An 18,306-nucleotide genomic window follows, 5' to 3' on the forward strand; every position below is an offset into this window, starting at 1 on the left:
ACCTGCAACAGGGCCTCTAAGGTAAAGGAATCCATCTCTAGAGGAAAATTCAGACTCAAGCTGTACGCAAGGGGAGTAGGCCATGTGGGGCAGGGTCGCCTTTGGATGGGGCTTCCCTAGTGGCTCAGCAGTAAAGAACCTGCCAGCCAACCCAGGAGACACGGGTTTGATCCCTGGGTCAGGACGATCCCCCAGAGGAGGAAATGGCAACCCACTCCAGTATTCTTGCTTGGGAAATCCCATGGACAGAGGAGCCTGGCGAGCTATAGTCCACCAGGTCACAAAGAGTCAGACACAATATAGTGACCGAGCATGAGCACCACCTTTAGATGGTCTTTAAAAATCCCATCACACAGGCTGCGGCCTGCCCAGCTCTGACATCACACGCAGAAGGCATTCATGTCTTCGCTCAAACACCCACACAGCTGGATTCCCACGGTAGAGCCGTGCAACCCAAGGAGAAAACATAGGAGCGGCCACTTCCTGGCCTTCTCTGAGTGTTCGGTCCTTTCCATAATTTAACTGCCTGCTCTGGGTAATTACTTTTCTCCTGCTTACGAGCTTAGAGCAATAGTAGTTCCCGATTACTAGAGACTTAATAAGGCTAAATTATAATGAGTGTCCCGTGGAACTACATACCGCATTAACACCAAATGAGTTCATTAGAAATTCATTAGGAGTGATTCCTATGGCTGCCACAGGTATTAATCATGGTTAGCCAGCGGCAGGAGGGGGGCAATGAATAACTGCACAGGAACTGTATGAAGACCTTTCGGCACCTGACTTTGGCCCGAAGCAATATTTTTCAAGGGTCACAGGCTGCTTTGGTTCTAAGTTTGGAGGGCAGGTTGTTTGGATGTTGTTGGGTCTATCTTCCTTGCTTCCTCCTCCTTGCTGGCTATGGCCCCAGCAAGGGTCAGATGGGGAGACATGGCGGGGTGGCTCTGGGGTGCTGAGAAATTATAAAGAGGATTCAGGGTTCTTGCCTGCCCAGCATGCATTTCCCCGTCTTCTGTATGAGTCCTTACCTGTTCCTTGAAGAGCTACCTCTACCCCTGCTGCACATGGGTCTTCATGGGACTGTCAGTCAAGACCCTCCACCCACCCCCAGGAGTTGAATACAACCTAGTTAGGCCAACAGAACTTTGTCTCCTGGTACTTTTTTTTTTTAAAGCATGCTTGCTCAGTTGCTCAGTCGTGTCCAACTCTTTGTGACCCCATGGATTGTGGCCTGCCAGGCTCCTCTGTCCATGGGATTTTTCAGGCAAGAATACTAGAGTGGGTTGCCATTTTCTCCTTGAGGGAATCTTCCCAACTCAGGGATCAAACCTGAATTTTCTGTATCTCCTGCATTAGCAGGCAGATTCTTTAGCACTAAACCACCTGGGAAGCCCAGGGTGTCTACATACTGGTTCAGTAATAAATTATTTACAGTATTATGTACAATTTAAAGACAAAAATACACACAAATACAAACCTATGCATGCTAAGTCGGTTCAGTCGTGTCCAACTCTTTGTGACCCTATGGACTGTAGCCCACCAGGCTCCTCTGTCCATGGGATTCTCCAGGCAAGGATACTTGCCTGTAGTGGATTGCCATCACCTTCTCCAAGGGATCTTCCCAACCCAGGGGTTGAACCCATGACTCTTATGTCTCCTACATTGGCAGGCGGGTTCTTTACCACTAGCGCCACCTGGGAAGCCCAACACAAACCTACCACTGTAATAAAATGTCATGGTATTTTTAACAGCTATGTATTTCTGTGTATGATTCCACTTGACTCAGGAGGATCCTAGGTCATTTGCTATAAACTGAATTTCCAATTAAGACTTGGAAATCATAACATAAATAACACTATAGCACCTTGAGACTTTGCCTGCTTTAATGATACTTGCTGAATTGCCTGGCTGTTTTAAAAGTTATTTTTATTCTTTTTTTATTTTCAGGAGAATTTTTACATTCTCTTATATTAATAGTATTCATTAATATGATTCAGTATCATTTAAGGAAAAGATGATCACAAGGTGAAAAGTCAAAATGACCACTAAAAAATAGTCCTTTAAATTAGGTAGCATCTATTAAGTATTTGCTAGGTCCTATGCTCCTTCCTACATACCTTCATGTGTTGAGTTATTCAGTCCGCCCCACGTCTCTAGGAGTCAGGTTTAACTGTTAGCCCCATTCTGCCCACAAGGACTCCCAAACACAGAGGTTAAGTGACCTGTCGATATAGCCAGTAATTGGTTGAGCTGGGAATCTGAGTCTCCAGTGGAGGACTATAAGAAGGGAGGGTGGGGGACTTCCCTGGTGGCTCAGTGGCTAAGAATCCATACTCCCAATGCAGGGGGCCTGGGTTCAATCCTTGGTCAGGGAGTGAAGTGAAAATGTTAGTCGCTCAGTCATGCCTGACTCTTTGTGACCCCAAGAACTGTAGCCCACCAGGCTTCCCTGTCCATGAAGAATTCCCAGGCAAGAATACTGGAGTGGGTTGCCATTTCCTTTTTCAGGGGATCTTCCCAGCCCTGGGATCAAACCTGCACCTCCTGCTTGGCAGGTGGATTCTTAACCACTGAACCAGGGAATCCCCCAGTATATCCATATGGTGGATTAATTTATGGTCATTAAAGTGATAGCAGGGGATGCGGCGGGCAGGCAGGCAGTGGGAGTGATGTAGAAGACTTGATAAGGGCAGTTGGCATAGATAATGGAGTTGGGAACCACCACTGACGAGGTGTAATACCACTGAGCTGTTCAAAACCTGGCTGAGGGCCGACCATGAATTTGTCGTGGTGGTGCGCTCCTCTGCCACCTTCAATTGCGTGTTTTCTTCTGGTTGTAGTCAGCAGTCTAGTGATGGGAGGTGGAAAGACAATTTTTTTTTTTTTGTCCAAAGATGGGACCTGGGAAGCCAGGGTGACCAAAAGACAGTGAGAGTCCTAGCAATAGAAGTAAAGCATCTGGGATTTCCCTGGTGGTCCAGTGGCTAAGAATCTGCCTTGCAGTGCAGGGATGCAGGTTCAACCCCCAGTCCAGTAACTAAGATCCCACACACCCTGGAGAAACTTAAGTCTGCGAGTGGCAACTACTGAGCCTGCGTGCTGCAACTAGAAAGTCCATGCACCACAACGAAAGATCCCACGTGAAACAACGAACATCCCATGTGCCACAACAAAGACCCAGGGCAGCCAAATAAATAAGTGAAGCACCCATGGGCTGGATAGGAGAGGAAATGAGGCCAAGAGTAGGAGATGAACCTGGGGAAAGGGAACGAGCCATGAGGCTAGGAGGTTCATTCAATGGGGCGGGGACTGTTCTCTCTTCTGCTGTGTTATCTTCCTTCCCTAACAAAGCCAGATGCTCAGTAAATGCATTTGGAATGAATGAATGCATGGGTTATTACTCTGACGTTAGAGCCAGAGACTGGCATTCTGCTTTTCTTTTTTTTCCTTCCTGATTTTACAGCTTTATTTGTGATATTCCTCTAAAAAGAGACCAAAATGATTGTGAAGATGACTCATACCTATAGAGTAATTACAAAGTTCCACATTCACATAACGACAAAAGCCAAATGAAATATACTACAATTGTTTTACCTTTCAATTACTACTGTGTACAATACATCATAAGTAGGCATAGTGGTGCATTTAGGAGCTGATTGTATTCCCAGTGTAAAATTTTAGGAATGCGCACATAAGAGTGTAGGTATACTTCCTTCTATCACAAATTAAAAGCAAGCATTTTCTATATAAAATTTTTATTTCTGTGTAAAACAAAGACAACTCCTGAAGGTCTAAAAAGGAAAATTATATACAACATTCAAAGCACTATTAAGTCATGAAACAAAGACGAATCTGAGGTAGAAGTCAAGCAATATAACCCACAACCTTTTTAGGGGAGTATTTATTTCCAGCAATCATCATGCCTCTCCAGTAAGATCTAATTTTTAAAAAGTTCCAAGTTCCAAAAAATTAATAATCCATTTTCTATAATCAGATGATTATAGAAACAACAATAAAAGATACAATGTAAACTTTTGTCATGTTAACAAAGTAAATAATTTTACTAAAAGTTGCTGACACTTCTATCTGTAGTAGCCATAGGGAGGCCGTTGGTTGTAACCATAGTGTCCCTATTGATGAGGGTAGTAAGGTTCTTGTCTGTGCTGTGGGTAATTGTTACCCCAGGATTGTCCATGCCATTGATTCGATTGATTGTCACTTGGCCACCCCCGTCTGCTATCCCTACCTCTAAACTGTCTGTTATCTTGCAACCAATTGCCTCTGTTTCTCAGGATGCCACCAGCTCTGCTATTCCATTCCTCAATAATTGGAGGAGACTCAGGAGGGCGTTTTAGGTATTCTTGGTATTCTTTGTCACCTTCTGTGAATCTACTGGCAAACATCTCTTCAAAATTTGGAACAGCTTCAGAAGTGTCAGTCATTCTGAGATTCTCAGGGGTTTGAAGCGGCTGTTCTGTTTAATGTTTAGATTGTGTAGCTCTCCGGTCCAGGGCGCTGGCACAGGACTTCTGTATACACGCCTCCACCTCTTCCAGGTAACAGAGCCACCTGGCATTCTGCTTTTCATCAGAGAACCACAGTGGTGGCAAATATCACTTCAGATCAGAGAAGACTGAGTTCACATTCAATTTTGATCAACAACAAGCTGTGTGACCCGAAACAAGCCACCTAACCTTTCTGAGCCTAGGCTTTCTTTTCTGTAAATAGGGATAGGGACAGATTTCTCAGAAGTTTGTTGCAGGGATTAAATGAGATGCCATGTGTCGAGTCCCTAGCACTGTGTCTGGCACTTAGGGATCACCTGCTAAGTACCATAGGAAGAATCATGGTCTCCAAGAGCCTGGCTGGTCTGGAGGCTGCATCCAAATTCAACTGATGCATTTAATTAGAGGTCATGACTGCAACACCTGAAGTAAAACTGCTTTCTCAGTCAACTAACTGTGACATTTCTGAGCCTGTTTCCTTATTTATATAGTAGGGATAATATCAAGGCCTACCCAATAGACTGGTTGGGAAAATCTGAGTAATAATTTATGTAAAGCATTTAGCATATTACAGGTGCACAACAGATGCTGGCTGCTAGGATTCCCCATTATTGGAGATGAGGAGGAGCTGGCTTTGTTGAGGGCATAACAATAGGAGTTTCGGACCCGTCAGCCTGAGATGGCACAAGACATGAAGTGGAATTGTTAGGTGGGCAGTTCAGTGTAAATTCAGAGAGAAGGTCTCAGATGGGGAAAATATCTGGGACTCATCGACATACAGATGATATTTCAAGCCAATAAACTTGGGACTTCCTCTGGTGATCCAGTGGTTAAGAATCCCCCTCCAATGCAAAGGACATGGGCTATAAAACTGGTCACAGAACTAAAATCCCACATGCTGTGGGCAACTAGAGATCCCACATACCGTAACTACTGAGCCTGTACCTTCCAGAGCTTTTGCACCACAAGAGAAGCCCATGCATTGCACAAAGACCCAGCACAGCCAAAATTAAAACAACAATAACAAACGAGCTAAAAATTCAGCATTGAAAATAATAATAAGCCCATGGACTGGATGAGACCACCAAGGAAATAAGTGCTTAGAGAAAAGGCAAGAATGAGGACTGAACTCGGGGGCACTGGATGCTTAGTGATGAAGGACATAATTGTCACTACAAAGCTGGTGACCAGACACAGTGGTGCTGAGGCTGCATGGCCAGCCTGCCCCAGCAACATTTATTTAACACGCTCTTATATACTGTGCCAGGCTCTGAAAAGAGTGCTTTATGAAAATTAACTCATTTAATACTCATAGCAATCGTTTAAGTTAGAAACAATTATTATCTCCATTTTGCAGATGAGAGAACTGAGACGCAGGAAGATAGCTAACTTAACCAAGGACACTCTGCCAGAAAGTAGCAGAGCTGAGATTTAAACCCAGGGAGCCTGACCTCAGAGCCTCCATCTTTTCTAATTTTAAATTGCTAAGTTCTATTTGTATATAAACCAAGTGTCAACTGGATTTTCCAAGGGAATGCTGAATTTCTTATTCTCTGACCATCGAGAGCAGAGCTTGGAGAACTGTCCTGGAATAAACTGCCATCAGAGGTCCCACTCAGCCTGGGTACCCCAGGATTAACCCTAGTTAGCATTTCAGATTCTTGGTTGAGAAGAGAGGAAGGGGATGGGTGGCTGATCAGGGAATTTATAACCCTGACGGATCACTCAAAACTTCATACACGGCCCTGGAAAGTCCTGAGGTGAGGAGGTTAGGGGGAGGTCAACGGCTCACGTTCCAACTGTGGACTCAAGCACCTGCATTTGCTACTTTCTTCACTAATTATTCTCAGGAATAATGGTGGCTGATTTGACGCAGGAGCCAGAGTCCAGGTGGGAAGTTGGGGTGGCCCGGGGGGATTAACCTCGGGGGCATTCTTTATCTCCATGGGGAAGAGCCGCTCTAGGGGTTCAATTGCCCCATAAAACCTCACTGTGACACGGAAGCAGTTTGAGTTCATTTACCCCTCTTGGAAGGTTCTCAACGAGTATCTGAACAAACAGGTGAACCTCAGTGGAAGAGGGAGAGAGTGTGTGGGTGGGTGGAAGGCTGGAGGGTCAAATGCACAGGGACTCCAGTTAAGAGGAACACAGCTGAGTCAGGTGTCCCGGTGCCAAGCCTGTCCCTTCCCACGCCCCTGCCTCTCCCATCCTGTCTGTGCTGCTGGCTTTAGATGAGCTACTGAGGAGAAAATGGTTCTGACCATTCACAAGGAAGTCCATGGGAAAGAAAGTGAAGTCGGGGTCTGCTGAACCCATCTGGTCCATCTGCCAGCTGCTGCCCACAAACCCTGGCCTGGAGCTTCTCGGGGTAATAACCACAGCACAACTACTGGGGATTCCAGGGCCCCACTAGGCTCACCAAATCAGAAGTCCTGTGGGGCAGGGCCCATAGGTTTCCATTTTTCACAAGCCCTCCTCTCTTGCACCCTTAGCAGTGTATGATTAAAACCACACTTGGAAAACAGTCTCACAGCCTATTCCAGACTGCTCTGAACCAATAAGACAAAATCAGAGATGTCCCAGTGCTTACTAGGTACACAGTCATAAACAAGTAGGAAATGCAGCCTCTTCCCTTAAAGGGATTGTAATCTGATTGGGAGATAAAAGACACATTTTGTGAAGAGTTAAACTAATGCTACAATAAACAGTGGGCATTCCTTGTGGCTCGGTGGTAAAGAATCTGCCTGCAATGCAGGAGACTCGGGTTTAATCCCTGAGTTGGGAAGATCCCCTGGAGAAGGGAATGGCAACCCACGCCAGTATTCTTGCCTGGAGAATCCCATGGACAGAGAGCCTGGCAGGCTATGGTCCATGGGGTTGCAAAGAGTCAGACATGACTGAGCCTCTAAGCGCACGCGCGTACACACACACACACAGAAATAATAATATCATTCAGTGAGCCCCTACAAAATGCTAGATCCTGTGCTAAGCCCTTTATTTATATACGCTTATTTAATCCTCATTTAGTCTCTGGAAGGCAGGTCTGTTTTTGTTTTATTTATTTGGCTGCACTGGGTCTTAGTTGCAGCACCCGGGATATTGTTGCTGCGTGTAAGATTTTAGTTGCAGCATGCTGGATCTAGTTCCCTGACCAGTGATCAAACCCAAGCCCCCTGCATTCGAAGCTCAGAGTCTTAACCACTGGATCACCAGGGAAGTCCCAGAAAATAGGTATTTTTATCCCAACTTGTGTCAGGATGGCCGAGTGGTCTAAGGCGCCAGACTCAAGCTTCTCCTTCCCACTTACTAATGGTTTATTTGCCAACTTCCCTCACACCAGCCTTCCCTGACCCTTAAGAGGTGACAAGAGTGATGCCTCTGTTTTTCAAAATACTCTGATATAACAGACTTTATCTCATTTATCATACCATGTTGCAACTGCCTGTTTCCTAGGCTGGGCCTCTCACAAGACTTGAGGACAGATACTTGGTAGTTCCAGGGTCTGGTGCACAGTAGGTACTCAGATAATATTTTCTGAATGATTAAAGATTCTGTCTGAAGTCTTGGTTAATATTGTGACTCTAAAGCCTAGGTTTCCCCATGAGCCATTACAAGCAGCTGGTCCACACCAGGCAGATTCCTGTAACTGATTATCTACAGGTTGGAGTAATCGAAGAAGGCTCCCTGGAGAAGGTGAAGTTGGGAGGACAATTCAAATTTGGAAAGACAGGTGAAAGGTGAGCAGTCATTCCAGGCAGGCCAAGGCACAAAGGTAAAAGGGCATACTTCCTAGAGGCCCCAGGGGATTTGAGGAGACTATATCCCATCCCCTAAACCTCTCTAGCTTAACCATCTTACATCTAACCTACATCCCAAATACTGCTGTGGATTTATTTTTCTCCAAGCTTTCCAGGGAGATGACAAATGCTCTTATTGGCTTCCCACGCCTAGACCAGTGGATTTCTCCATTTGGAAAGTCCCTTTAAATAATGAATGGAGTAGTTTTCAGTTTCCATGAAGAAATAAGATCCATTAATATCTATGACATACTGCTAGGTGGGGGAAAAGGCAAGGGAAAACAGTGTCTTTAGATATCAGCAACCGGGCAATCAGGGGCTAACCCAATTCAGTCCCAATGTGGCAACACATATTAAGAGTTGTAAGAATGTTCCAGATCCCATAACTTTGTAATCTTTTAATGCAAGAAAATACATGTAAACAAGCTCACTGTGGCCTCTCATTTAAAGGGGTAACCTGGGAACCCCCTAAAATTCCAACGGCAAACATTATGCAGCCATTTCTAACAATAAACACGGCAGCTTTGTGACTTCCCTGGTGGTTCAGCAGCTAAGACTCTATGCTCCCAATGCAGGGGCCCGGGTTTGATCTCTGGTCAGTGAACTAGATCCCTCATGCCACAGCTAAAGATTTCGAATGCTGCAGCTAAGACCTGGCACAGCCCAATATATAAATATAAATGTAAAAATATATATAAATATAAATATTTATTTATAAATATATATAAATATAAATATTTATTTATAAATATATATATGGCAGTTTTACAGAAACATGGGACTATATTTACAAACCAATGCTGAGCAAATAAAAAGATAATGGAATATTGCATTTACATGGTGACTATGGCTATTATATATCTGTTATAATTTGAGTCAGTGAGAAAGAAAGCAAGGATGAGAGAGGAGTGAAAGAGATAAGAGAAAGAAAAAGTAATGGGATTATGGAAGGTTTTTGGAAATGTTTTTAAATTATGCTGAAAATTGTCTTGGTAGTAAATATGAACTATACATAGGGCCTCTGTGACTTTGAGTGGGATACTTAACTTCTCTGAACCTTGGTTTTCTGGTTTCCTCCTTGACAAAATGGGGACAATAATGGTATTTACTTCATAGAGTTGTTTGGAAGATTAAATGAGATAATCCATGTAGAACTCTCAGCATCGTGCCCAATGGATGGTAAACACTCAGTAAGTGTTAGCTATTACTGTCATTGTTACGACATCAATGCATCTCTTGTGTCCTGCGTTGGCAGTTGGATTCTTTACCATTGAGCCGCCTGGGAAGCCCTGTAAGAGCCATAGTCACCATGTAAATGCAATATCCTGTTCTCTTTTTCTTTGCTCAGCACTGGTTTGTAAACACAGCCCCATGTTTCTATAAAGCTGGCATTAAATATGTATATACCTGGCTGTGCCAGGTCTTAGCTGCAGTGTTCAATATCCTCAGTTGCGCCATTTGGGGATAAGGGGAAATGGATCAATGAAGGAAAATTCTCATATGCTCTAGATAGGAGTGTAACCTGTTCTAGTATAGATATAGTTTTAACTTACATATAAGGTTATATATAACTTTAGGTACAAAATCTCTTTGTTCTAGGAATTGCATGTCTAGAAATTCATCCTTAGTAAATAATCCGACATGTACACCAAGAGGAGTGAACGAGAATTTTATCTCAGAGTTATTTATAACAGAAAAAGATTGGGAACAACCTAAAGGCCCAGCAATAGTTACACAAACTGTGAAACATACATAGCATAGAATGTGGTATACCTTTATGTAATGATACACACATGTACTTACATCATTACATAAAGAATAGATGACAGAACAATATAATCTTATTTACAGAAGAAAGTATAGGTATTCACTTAAAAGTCTGAGAAGACAGATACCAACTGTTATCAAGGACATCTCTACCAGAACTGTCACTCACTCTGAATTACAAAATTTTAATATATATAATTTAGCATCAGAAAATCCAAGATGGGGTGGGGGGGAGACAGTGTGGGTATGTGTTGATTTTTTTTTTTTTTTAAATAAGACCCTTGGCTGGGGCAAGGAAGTCTAAAATTGAAAATTGTAGATTTGCAGAATGTGGCAAAACTGGTTCCATCAGTTCAGAAACCACTCAGTCCCAGGTCTGGGGTTAGCAACTGTGGTGAATTCTGCTTTGCATATAAATGATGGGGATTCTTAGGGACTCTAGAAAAGGAGACAGATGCAAAACTTTCCTTAATAATAATAAACATGAGAGCCTGTGTAAGTGCTTCATACTTTGCATGGCCAATCTATTTGATCCAGAGAGCAGTCCCATGAGACAGGCAGGGCAGGAGTTATCATGAGATGGAGTCCTTGAGTGTGAAGTGGTGCCAGAGTCAGAACAGAGACAAGGGGACTTCCCTGGTGGTCCAGTGGTTAAGAATCTGCCTTCCAATGCAGGGGACACGGGTTTGATCCCTGGTCGGGGAACTAAGATCCCGCAAGCTGTGGGGCAACTAAACCTGTGTGCCACAACTAGAGAAGCTGTGCCTTACAATGGAGATCCAGCACAACCACAAAAGAACAGGGACAGGAAGTTGGGGCTGGACTCCTGGCTCTCCCAGTTGCTCGGCTGGAACAGAGTGAAATTTGCCACACTCCCAGCCCATGCCCGGCACATAACTGGTCTTTAGGGCAACTGGCGCTGCCTCCTCTAATTGGCTCCCTGGTTAGTGGGCTACACTCCACGGGTGCAGATGATCACACCGTCTACACCCATCTCATGCCTGTGCTTCTGCAAGCGTTCTTTGCTACAGACAAACTCATTGTTTCCTTTCTTGGTGGCCCTACCCACCTTCATCACATTGTTCCCTCAACTTACAATGTTATCTGCCTCTTCCAACCTTACCACTTCTCTAAACATCCAAATTCTTTCTAGACCTGTATTAAAGGCCACTTGCTATGCAAAACTGCACCAGCTAGCTGGACCCCATTACTTCCTCCCCAGATCTGTGTGTCTCAGGACCCATCCCATCCTACTTGCATGAGGATTCTCTGCAGGTGTGTTTTGTTGCTGGACCAGACTGGAAGCTCTTTGGGGAAGGGGGCATGTCTCACTGTTTCCTCAGTGCTGGCCCCAAACTGAGGTACCTGACGCACTCTGGTCAATGAATGCGGGGGTGACTGAGTAAAGGAGGGATGCTGGGAGCATGGATGGAGGGAGGACATGGATGGATGGATAGAGGAGGGCTGGGCAGAGATGGATGACCACTCAAATCCTGCAGCAGAGCCATCCCTAGCCTTGCCAATGGCAATGGGATTCCAGCCAGCAAGTCCCCAGGTGAATAACCTCAGGGTTTCTGCTCCTCCACGTCCTGCCCACATCATAAAATTGCAAGTTCTTCCTCTTCAGGGGTGGGAAGGAGAAGTGGGGTGACTTTGGGGCTGAGTCTCAGCATCCAGGAGGGTTTATAAGCTGAGGCATCAGGCCCCTCAGCACCACAGCTTTTCCTTCTCATCCTTTCTTTGCTCCTGAGGCTCCAGCTCTTCAGCAGCATGGCCTTCACCGGCAAGTATGAGATTGAGAGCGAGAAGAACTACGATGATTTCATGAAGCGCCTGGGTGAGTGAACTCCTGAGAGCACCTTCCTGGGGCTGGGCTGTCACAGCCAGCTCTGCACAGGGGACCCAAAATCCATGAGGCTCAGAGAAGCTGAGTGACTAGTGTGAGGTCACAAAGCTACTAATGGGTGAGATGGAGAGTTGATTGGTTTATTCATTCAAACATCAATTGAATGCTTGCTATATGCATGGGCCAACCTAATGTTACTGATGGGGCATTTCAGCAAGACCTGCCCAAGGTCACATATCAGTGCCAGAGGTCATGAGACCCCCCAGGAGCCAAGGATGAGATGACGAGTGATGTCACCACATCCTGCCTGGGGAGAGGTGACAAAGGGGTGGGAACATAGATACCAGGGTTGACAAGCCACTCGTTCACTCCATCGTTCAGCAAACAAGGGCCTCTTACAGTGCTAGGCACCGCGGGTGGAGATCAAACACCCCACTCTTCTGACTGCTCGATTTGTAACACTGGTTGAGAGGAACCAAAGAGACAGTGGACGATCCTGCAGAAATCTTGGTGTGTCAGCCAACTGTGAGGCAGTGCAGCTGTCTATATTCAGAGGACTGCAGGGGACCAGGGCCCGACCTGGGCCCAGGTAGGAAAGGGGCCCCAAGAGCAGGGGCCTGGGTTCATGGGGAGGAAAGAGCCCTTCTGAGTCAAGCACTGGGACTGGCCCTGAAGGAACAGTGACCTAGCCTCACCTACAACAGTCTAGTTGCAGGAATCCATATCTGTAAAACAGGAGCATTAGAAGACAGTCCTGCAGGTCTCATTCATTTTAGGACTTTGTGAGCTTGGGAAATTTCGAGCATACTATTTTCTACTATACTACTTTCTAGTAGTATAGTAGTAAATTTCTAGTATAGTACAGAAGAGCAGCTATTATTGTCAACTCCATGCCAGGAGTTTTACCAGACAACAATCACTGTCATTTAATCCCTGTAACAGTCCTGTGAAATGGGCCTTATTATCCCCAGTTTGCAGATGAAAACACTGAGACTTGGAGAGATAGTAACTTGCCCAAACCACATGGCCCATCCAGAATGGGGCTTGTGCTCTTGACTGTCAAACTAACCTGCCCTGGGTGAAGCAAGCGCGTGCCCAAAGCCACAGGCTGTAGGCAGCTCTTACACCGCCTCTCTGCTTGTTCCGGGGCCCAGGGCTCTCCAGCGACACGATTGAAAAGGGCCGCAATTTCAAGGTCATCTCGGAGATAAAGCAGGACGGGCAGAACTTCACCTGGTCCCAGCACTACCCTGGGGGCCACTCCATTTCCAACAGTTTCACCATTGGCAAGGAGACCGAGATGGAGACTGTGGGAAACAAGAAGTTCAAGGTGAGAGCCTGCTAGCTACCTCTCCCTCCTTCCCCAGGCCTCTGGCTGACTTCTTGGTCCCCACCATGTCCCCTGGGGCTGCTCCCTAAGCTGAGGTTTCTTTTCAAGTCTGTGTGAGTGCTAAGTCACTTCAGTCGCATCCAACTCTTTTGTGACCCTATGGACTGTAGCCTGCCAGGCTCCTCTGTCCACGGGATTCTTCAGGCAAGAACACTGGAGTGGGTTGCAATGTCCTCCTCCAGGGGAGCTTCCTGACCAAGGGATCAAATCCAGGTCTCCTGTGTTTCCTACATTGGCAGGTGGGTTCTTTACCACTAGCGCCACGGGGGATGCCCTTCTTCTCAAGTCTAGCCTACAGCGTTAAGAGCTTGAGTTACTTGGCAATTTAGCTACTCTTGGTTTTTAATGATACGTCAATAATGGACACAATAATGATAAAAATTGTTCCCATCTGCCAAATCCTTCACACATATATCCCAGACACTAGCTGGATCTGTCACACATCTTAATGCAGGTAAGCCCGTGAGGTAGCTATAACTACCACCCCACTTTACAGATGGGGGAGTTGGGCTGAGTCATTTGATTAAATAGCTGCCTGGATCCCACAGCAAGGCTGGGCCTGCACATCGAGGCAGTCTGGCTTCTGAGAGCATAACCACATTTTTATGCTGCCTGTAGGGTGACCTAGAGATTAATCATGCCCAGGCCCTAGAATCAGACTCATCTGGGTTTGAAACTGCAATCATGGGTAGCAAAGAAGTGAAAGCTGGCTGTTTATCCCCTTCCTACCCAGAATGGCCCCTCAAGTCTTCTACCCATCCCAGGTCCCCTCTGTAGCCCCCAACCCTGACCAAGAAAGTACTCTGTTCCTCAGATTGCTGGGGGGGGGTGGGTGGGGGGGAGGATAAGCAGTCATAATATTGATATTCTGCCACTTGGATATTTTAAAAATTTAACAACTTCTCACGGTATCTTTCAGTGTCAGCACATATTGACTTGCTTTATTCTTTTCTTAATGGTGGTATAGTGTCCAACAGTATAGAAATGCTAGTCACCATTCCCTCATTAATAGATATTTAGGCTATTTACCAGTGGATTAAGTTGAATATTTAGGTTGTTCACTGTGACAAACAATGCTGCAATCAACACCCTCAGATGACATCGGCATCGCTTAATAACGATGATCATAACAGATTCTGTAGCTAACAAGGAGTGCTCAAAAGGGAGCCAGGCACTGTTCTAAGCACATATATGATGTGTGACTGCTCATCATGTCTGACTCTTCTAGGGAATCTGCCCTAGAAGGATTGAACCCTCACCTTCTGAATTGGCAGGCAGATTCTTTGCTTCTTCACTGAACCACCTGGGAAGCCCACATATATGATACTAAATCATTTAATCTTCACAGTAACCCCATGGGGTAGGTACAAGTACTATCCCCATTATAGAGATGAGAAAACTGAGGCACAGGAAGGTCCAGTGACTTGCACAGATTATCTGTACCTTTGGATATATGTAATCACATGTCTATGCTGTTGTGGTTCAGTTGCTCAGTCATGTCCAACTCTTTGCGATCCCATGGACGGCAGCATCACATGTCTATAGGACAAATTAATTCCTAGGGGGGACTGCTGGGCCTGGAGGCAGGTCCATTCATCCCCGAGGGCTGGCCTGCATTTGTGGGGGCTCTGCAACTCAGGCTGCCTTTTGCTTCACTTTCAGGTCTCCGTGAAGATGGAGGGTGGGAAGGTGGTTGTGGACTCCCCCCACTACCACCACACTGCGGAGATTGTGGATGGCAAGCTGGTGGAGGTAAGTGTCCTGCTGGTTCCCACATAATATACAGAATGTTCTGCCCTGAGAGGCGGGCCCCTGGGAAGCTGGCTTTACAGGTATGCCCTGTGGGCTGGGCTCTGTTCTGATCACCGGATGCACAGGACTTCATCTGACCTTCACAATCCCCCTGTTAGGTAAGGATTTTTATCCCCATCTTGCAGGTGAGGAGACTGAGGTGTGAGGAGATGGGGTGACTAAGAGATTGGCCAGAGGGCACAGAGTGTTTTTGACAGAGCAGAAATTTGGTGTTAGGCGCCAGACTCCAGTGCCCACACTCAGCCACCTCAGGGGCACAAGTCTGGACTCCCCAGAGTACAGATGAAGCGGGGAGTCCTGGTAGGCCCTGCAAGCATGGTTGCCACCCCCTCACTTCCATGAGGGACCTCAGGCCCTGCTGTATCTTCTGGTGTGTCAAGAGAAGCTGGATATTGGCACTTTTAAGTGAAATTTCCAGACTAGCCAATACTGGCAACTAATCAAAAGATTTTTTAAAAATGGTGGGGCCAATTTGCCCACCTGTGGACTGAGCCCTCCCACAGGCCATTTCCTCCTCCAGGGGATCATCTGACCCAGGGATTGAACCCTGGTCTCCTGCATCTCCTGCATTGGCAGGCGGGTTCTCAGTAAACACAGGTTGGAGGTGTTCCCTCTCCCATCCAACTCTTCCCCCCGGGGGCTCCAGAGTTACCCTGGGTGAAGGAAACGGATGTGAGGTGAAGAGAAAAAGGAAGATGCTTCTACATGTCAGTCATTTCCCCCTTGTGAGCCTATGTCTTGGGCTAGAGTCCCCCCCCGGGAGAGGTCTGGGCTGTCCTCCCCAAGCCTCTCCAGGAAGAAGTGCTGAGGGAGGCAGGGTTTGCCACCCTTATTCCTATCTTGCAATCTCTTCCCTGTTTCCTTGTTTTCCTCACCCAAGTCCAGTCTAGAGAAAACCAGCACATGGCTCAAAAGGCTCAATGCCCTCACATTACTCCCATTTTACAGAGAAGCCATAGAAGCTCAGAGACATAGGCAACTTGCCCAAGGCCACACAGCTAGTCTGTGGGGGAGGCAGATGAAACTGGCTGATTTCTAAACCCTGCCTGCTCTTCCCAGGCCGTGGGTCTTCTTTCTCTCCCTTCATTTTAGTTAAAAAAAAAATCTATAGTGTATTAAAATATGTCTGTGTACATGTATGTATACCCACATATACATACATATATATGGCATAGGCTTCCCCAAAGGCTCAGCAGTAAAGAATCCCCCTGCCAGTGTAGCAGATGAGTGTTTGATCCCTGGGTTGGGAAGATCCCCTGGAAAAGGAAATGGCAAGCCACTCCAGTATTCCTGCCTGGAGAATCCCACGGACAGAGGAACCTCACGGGCTACAGTCCACGGAGTTGCAAAGAGTCAGAAACGACTGAGCCTCTAAGCATAAGCATGAGCATTTTTTTCTGGATGGAAACTGACCTCTTGGAGAATCCGATGAAAGCTGGAGGACACTGACTCCCAGAGGCAAAGCTCCCCAGCCTGTGAGGGGTGTAGGGAGAACCCAGGGCAGAATGAAGCACACTTGTGCCCGACAGGAGAACTCATCTTCCCAAAAGAAACAAATCTGTTTCCTAATTGCTGGGGGCACCTGACCATGAAGCCTGTGCAGTGTGAGCAGTGCCCAGAGTTCATGGCCATTACACACACACAAACACAGGCACACAGGCACAGGAATGCACACACACACGTGTGTGTGTACCAGGTACCAGAGAGAAGCTGTCTTGGTTGCATATTTCCTCCCATCTCTGGAGGCCCAGAATCACTCTAGACACCTTCCTCCTTCTCCACCCACAGGGATGCATTTTGTGAGCATCCCTCTTCCCACTTCCACCCACCACCAGCACCCCTTCTCTTATTACTTCTTCTCTAGACAAGAGCCCTGGCCTCCTCCTCCACTCCATCCTCCATCCACCCCATATGCAAATCACACATCACTTTACTGCTGGCCTTAGACAAAACTGCTTCCACAAAATTCCATTTGCCACCTGTCCCCTCCCACAAGAAAGCAGCTCTCCTCTGCTGGGCATCAGGACCAACTGATGGTACACGTACACCCCATGACAGCATGTCTTGGCCTTGAGCCCAGGGTACTGCACACAGCGGGTCTCTGCTGAACACCATCCTCTTTTCAGCCTCTTCCACAAAACCTTACGCTTCAACAAGGGCAGAGATTGTATCTCCCCATCACTGAGCACAGGGACCCCATAAATGCTCAATGGTGTAGAGCGTGAACATGGCTTTCCTCCTTAGAGGGGTGACTGACTTCTCTAACCTTTAGTTTTCTCATCTGCACAATGGGGCAAGCTCACTATTGGGGGAAATGTAACTGGCATGGGTGAAATGAAATGGACAGACGAGTGGAAGTTTATCCCAAGGAAAGTCACATCATGTCAACATGTGAGCGCTCGGGCCACGTAAAAGTGAAGAGTGAGCCTTGCAACAAACTAGGAACCGGAGGCCCAGAGAAGTGTTGCCACAGGCTCACTCCCATCAGGCGGGACTAGAGGCCAGTCTACCTTCCCTGGGCCCCATGGTCACCTTGGGATCCCTGCACTGACTCCCTCTGTTCCCGCTGTTTCTTCCAGGTCTCCACCTTTGGAGGCGTGATCTATGAGCGCGTGAGCAAGAAGGTGGCCTAAGCTGGCCTGAGCAGGCGGGTAGGGCTCCGCGGGGGCCATAAAGCCGTATCAATAAAGTTGGTGTAACAAGACTATCTGCTTGTTCCAGAACCTCTCTTTGTTCTCTAGTGTCTTGGGGCAGTTCTGGCTGGTGGAGATGGGAAACCCCTGAGGATGGCTGCGCAGGCCACACCTTGGCCCTGAGGTCCCTGTGGGCCCCATGTCACCACAGAGACTTGGGGTGTGGACAGGTATGGACGTAAGACCCCTGGCCCCAGAGAGAGGGCACAGGCAGTGCTCAAGAGGCATGGTGGGCACATCTCTGTGGTCCCTGCCCCTACCTGCCACCCACACTCAGGGTGGAGAGATCACTCTTTCAAGAGACAAATGTCCCCTGGGAGGGGTGACCCTGACTCTCAGATGGGCCGCAGGAGAGTGTATCAGAAGCAGGGGCAGGACTGGCGATTCCCTGGAAGGACGCCGCTGCTGGGCGCCGAGGCTGCACAGACACTGGGATGGACGTACCAGCCGGGGGCAGTGCTTCAGCGTGACTGGGGCTCTCTGCCAATTCACTGTG

At 46.9% G+C, this 18,306-nt stretch overlaps 2 protein-coding genes across 2 annotated transcripts; one reads left to right on the top strand and one right to left on the bottom strand.

The window, feature by feature from the left end:
- Nucleotides 1–3,437: 3,437 nt before the first annotated feature.
- LOC122701018 (RNA guanine-N7 methyltransferase activating subunit-like) lies at nt 3,438–5,358 on the bottom strand. Its single transcript, XM_043914041.1, has one exon. It carries the CDS (start codon nt 4,440–4,442, stop codon nt 4,131–4,133), a length of 312 nt encoding a protein of 103 aa, XP_043769976.1. The 5' UTR covers nt 4,443–5,358; the 3' UTR covers nt 3,438–4,130.
- A 6,168-nt stretch (nt 5,359–11,526) lies between these two features.
- Nucleotides 11,527–17,750, top strand: FABP6 (fatty acid binding protein 6). The gene is made up of 4 exons (XM_043913449.1): nt 11,527–11,906; nt 13,070–13,245; nt 14,968–15,057; nt 17,697–17,750. Exons 1-4 carry the CDS (start codon nt 11,840–11,842, stop codon nt 17,748–17,750), a joined length of 387 nt encoding a protein of 128 aa, XP_043769384.1. The 5' UTR covers nt 11,527–11,839.
- The last annotated feature ends 556 nt before the right edge of the window (nt 17,751–18,306 follow it).

This window comes from Cervus elaphus, chromosome 9 (assembly GCF_910594005.1).
Source record: "Cervus elaphus chromosome 9, mCerEla1.1, whole genome shotgun sequence".
Lineage (NCBI taxonomy): Eukaryota > Metazoa > Chordata > Mammalia > Artiodactyla > Cervidae > Cervus > Cervus elaphus.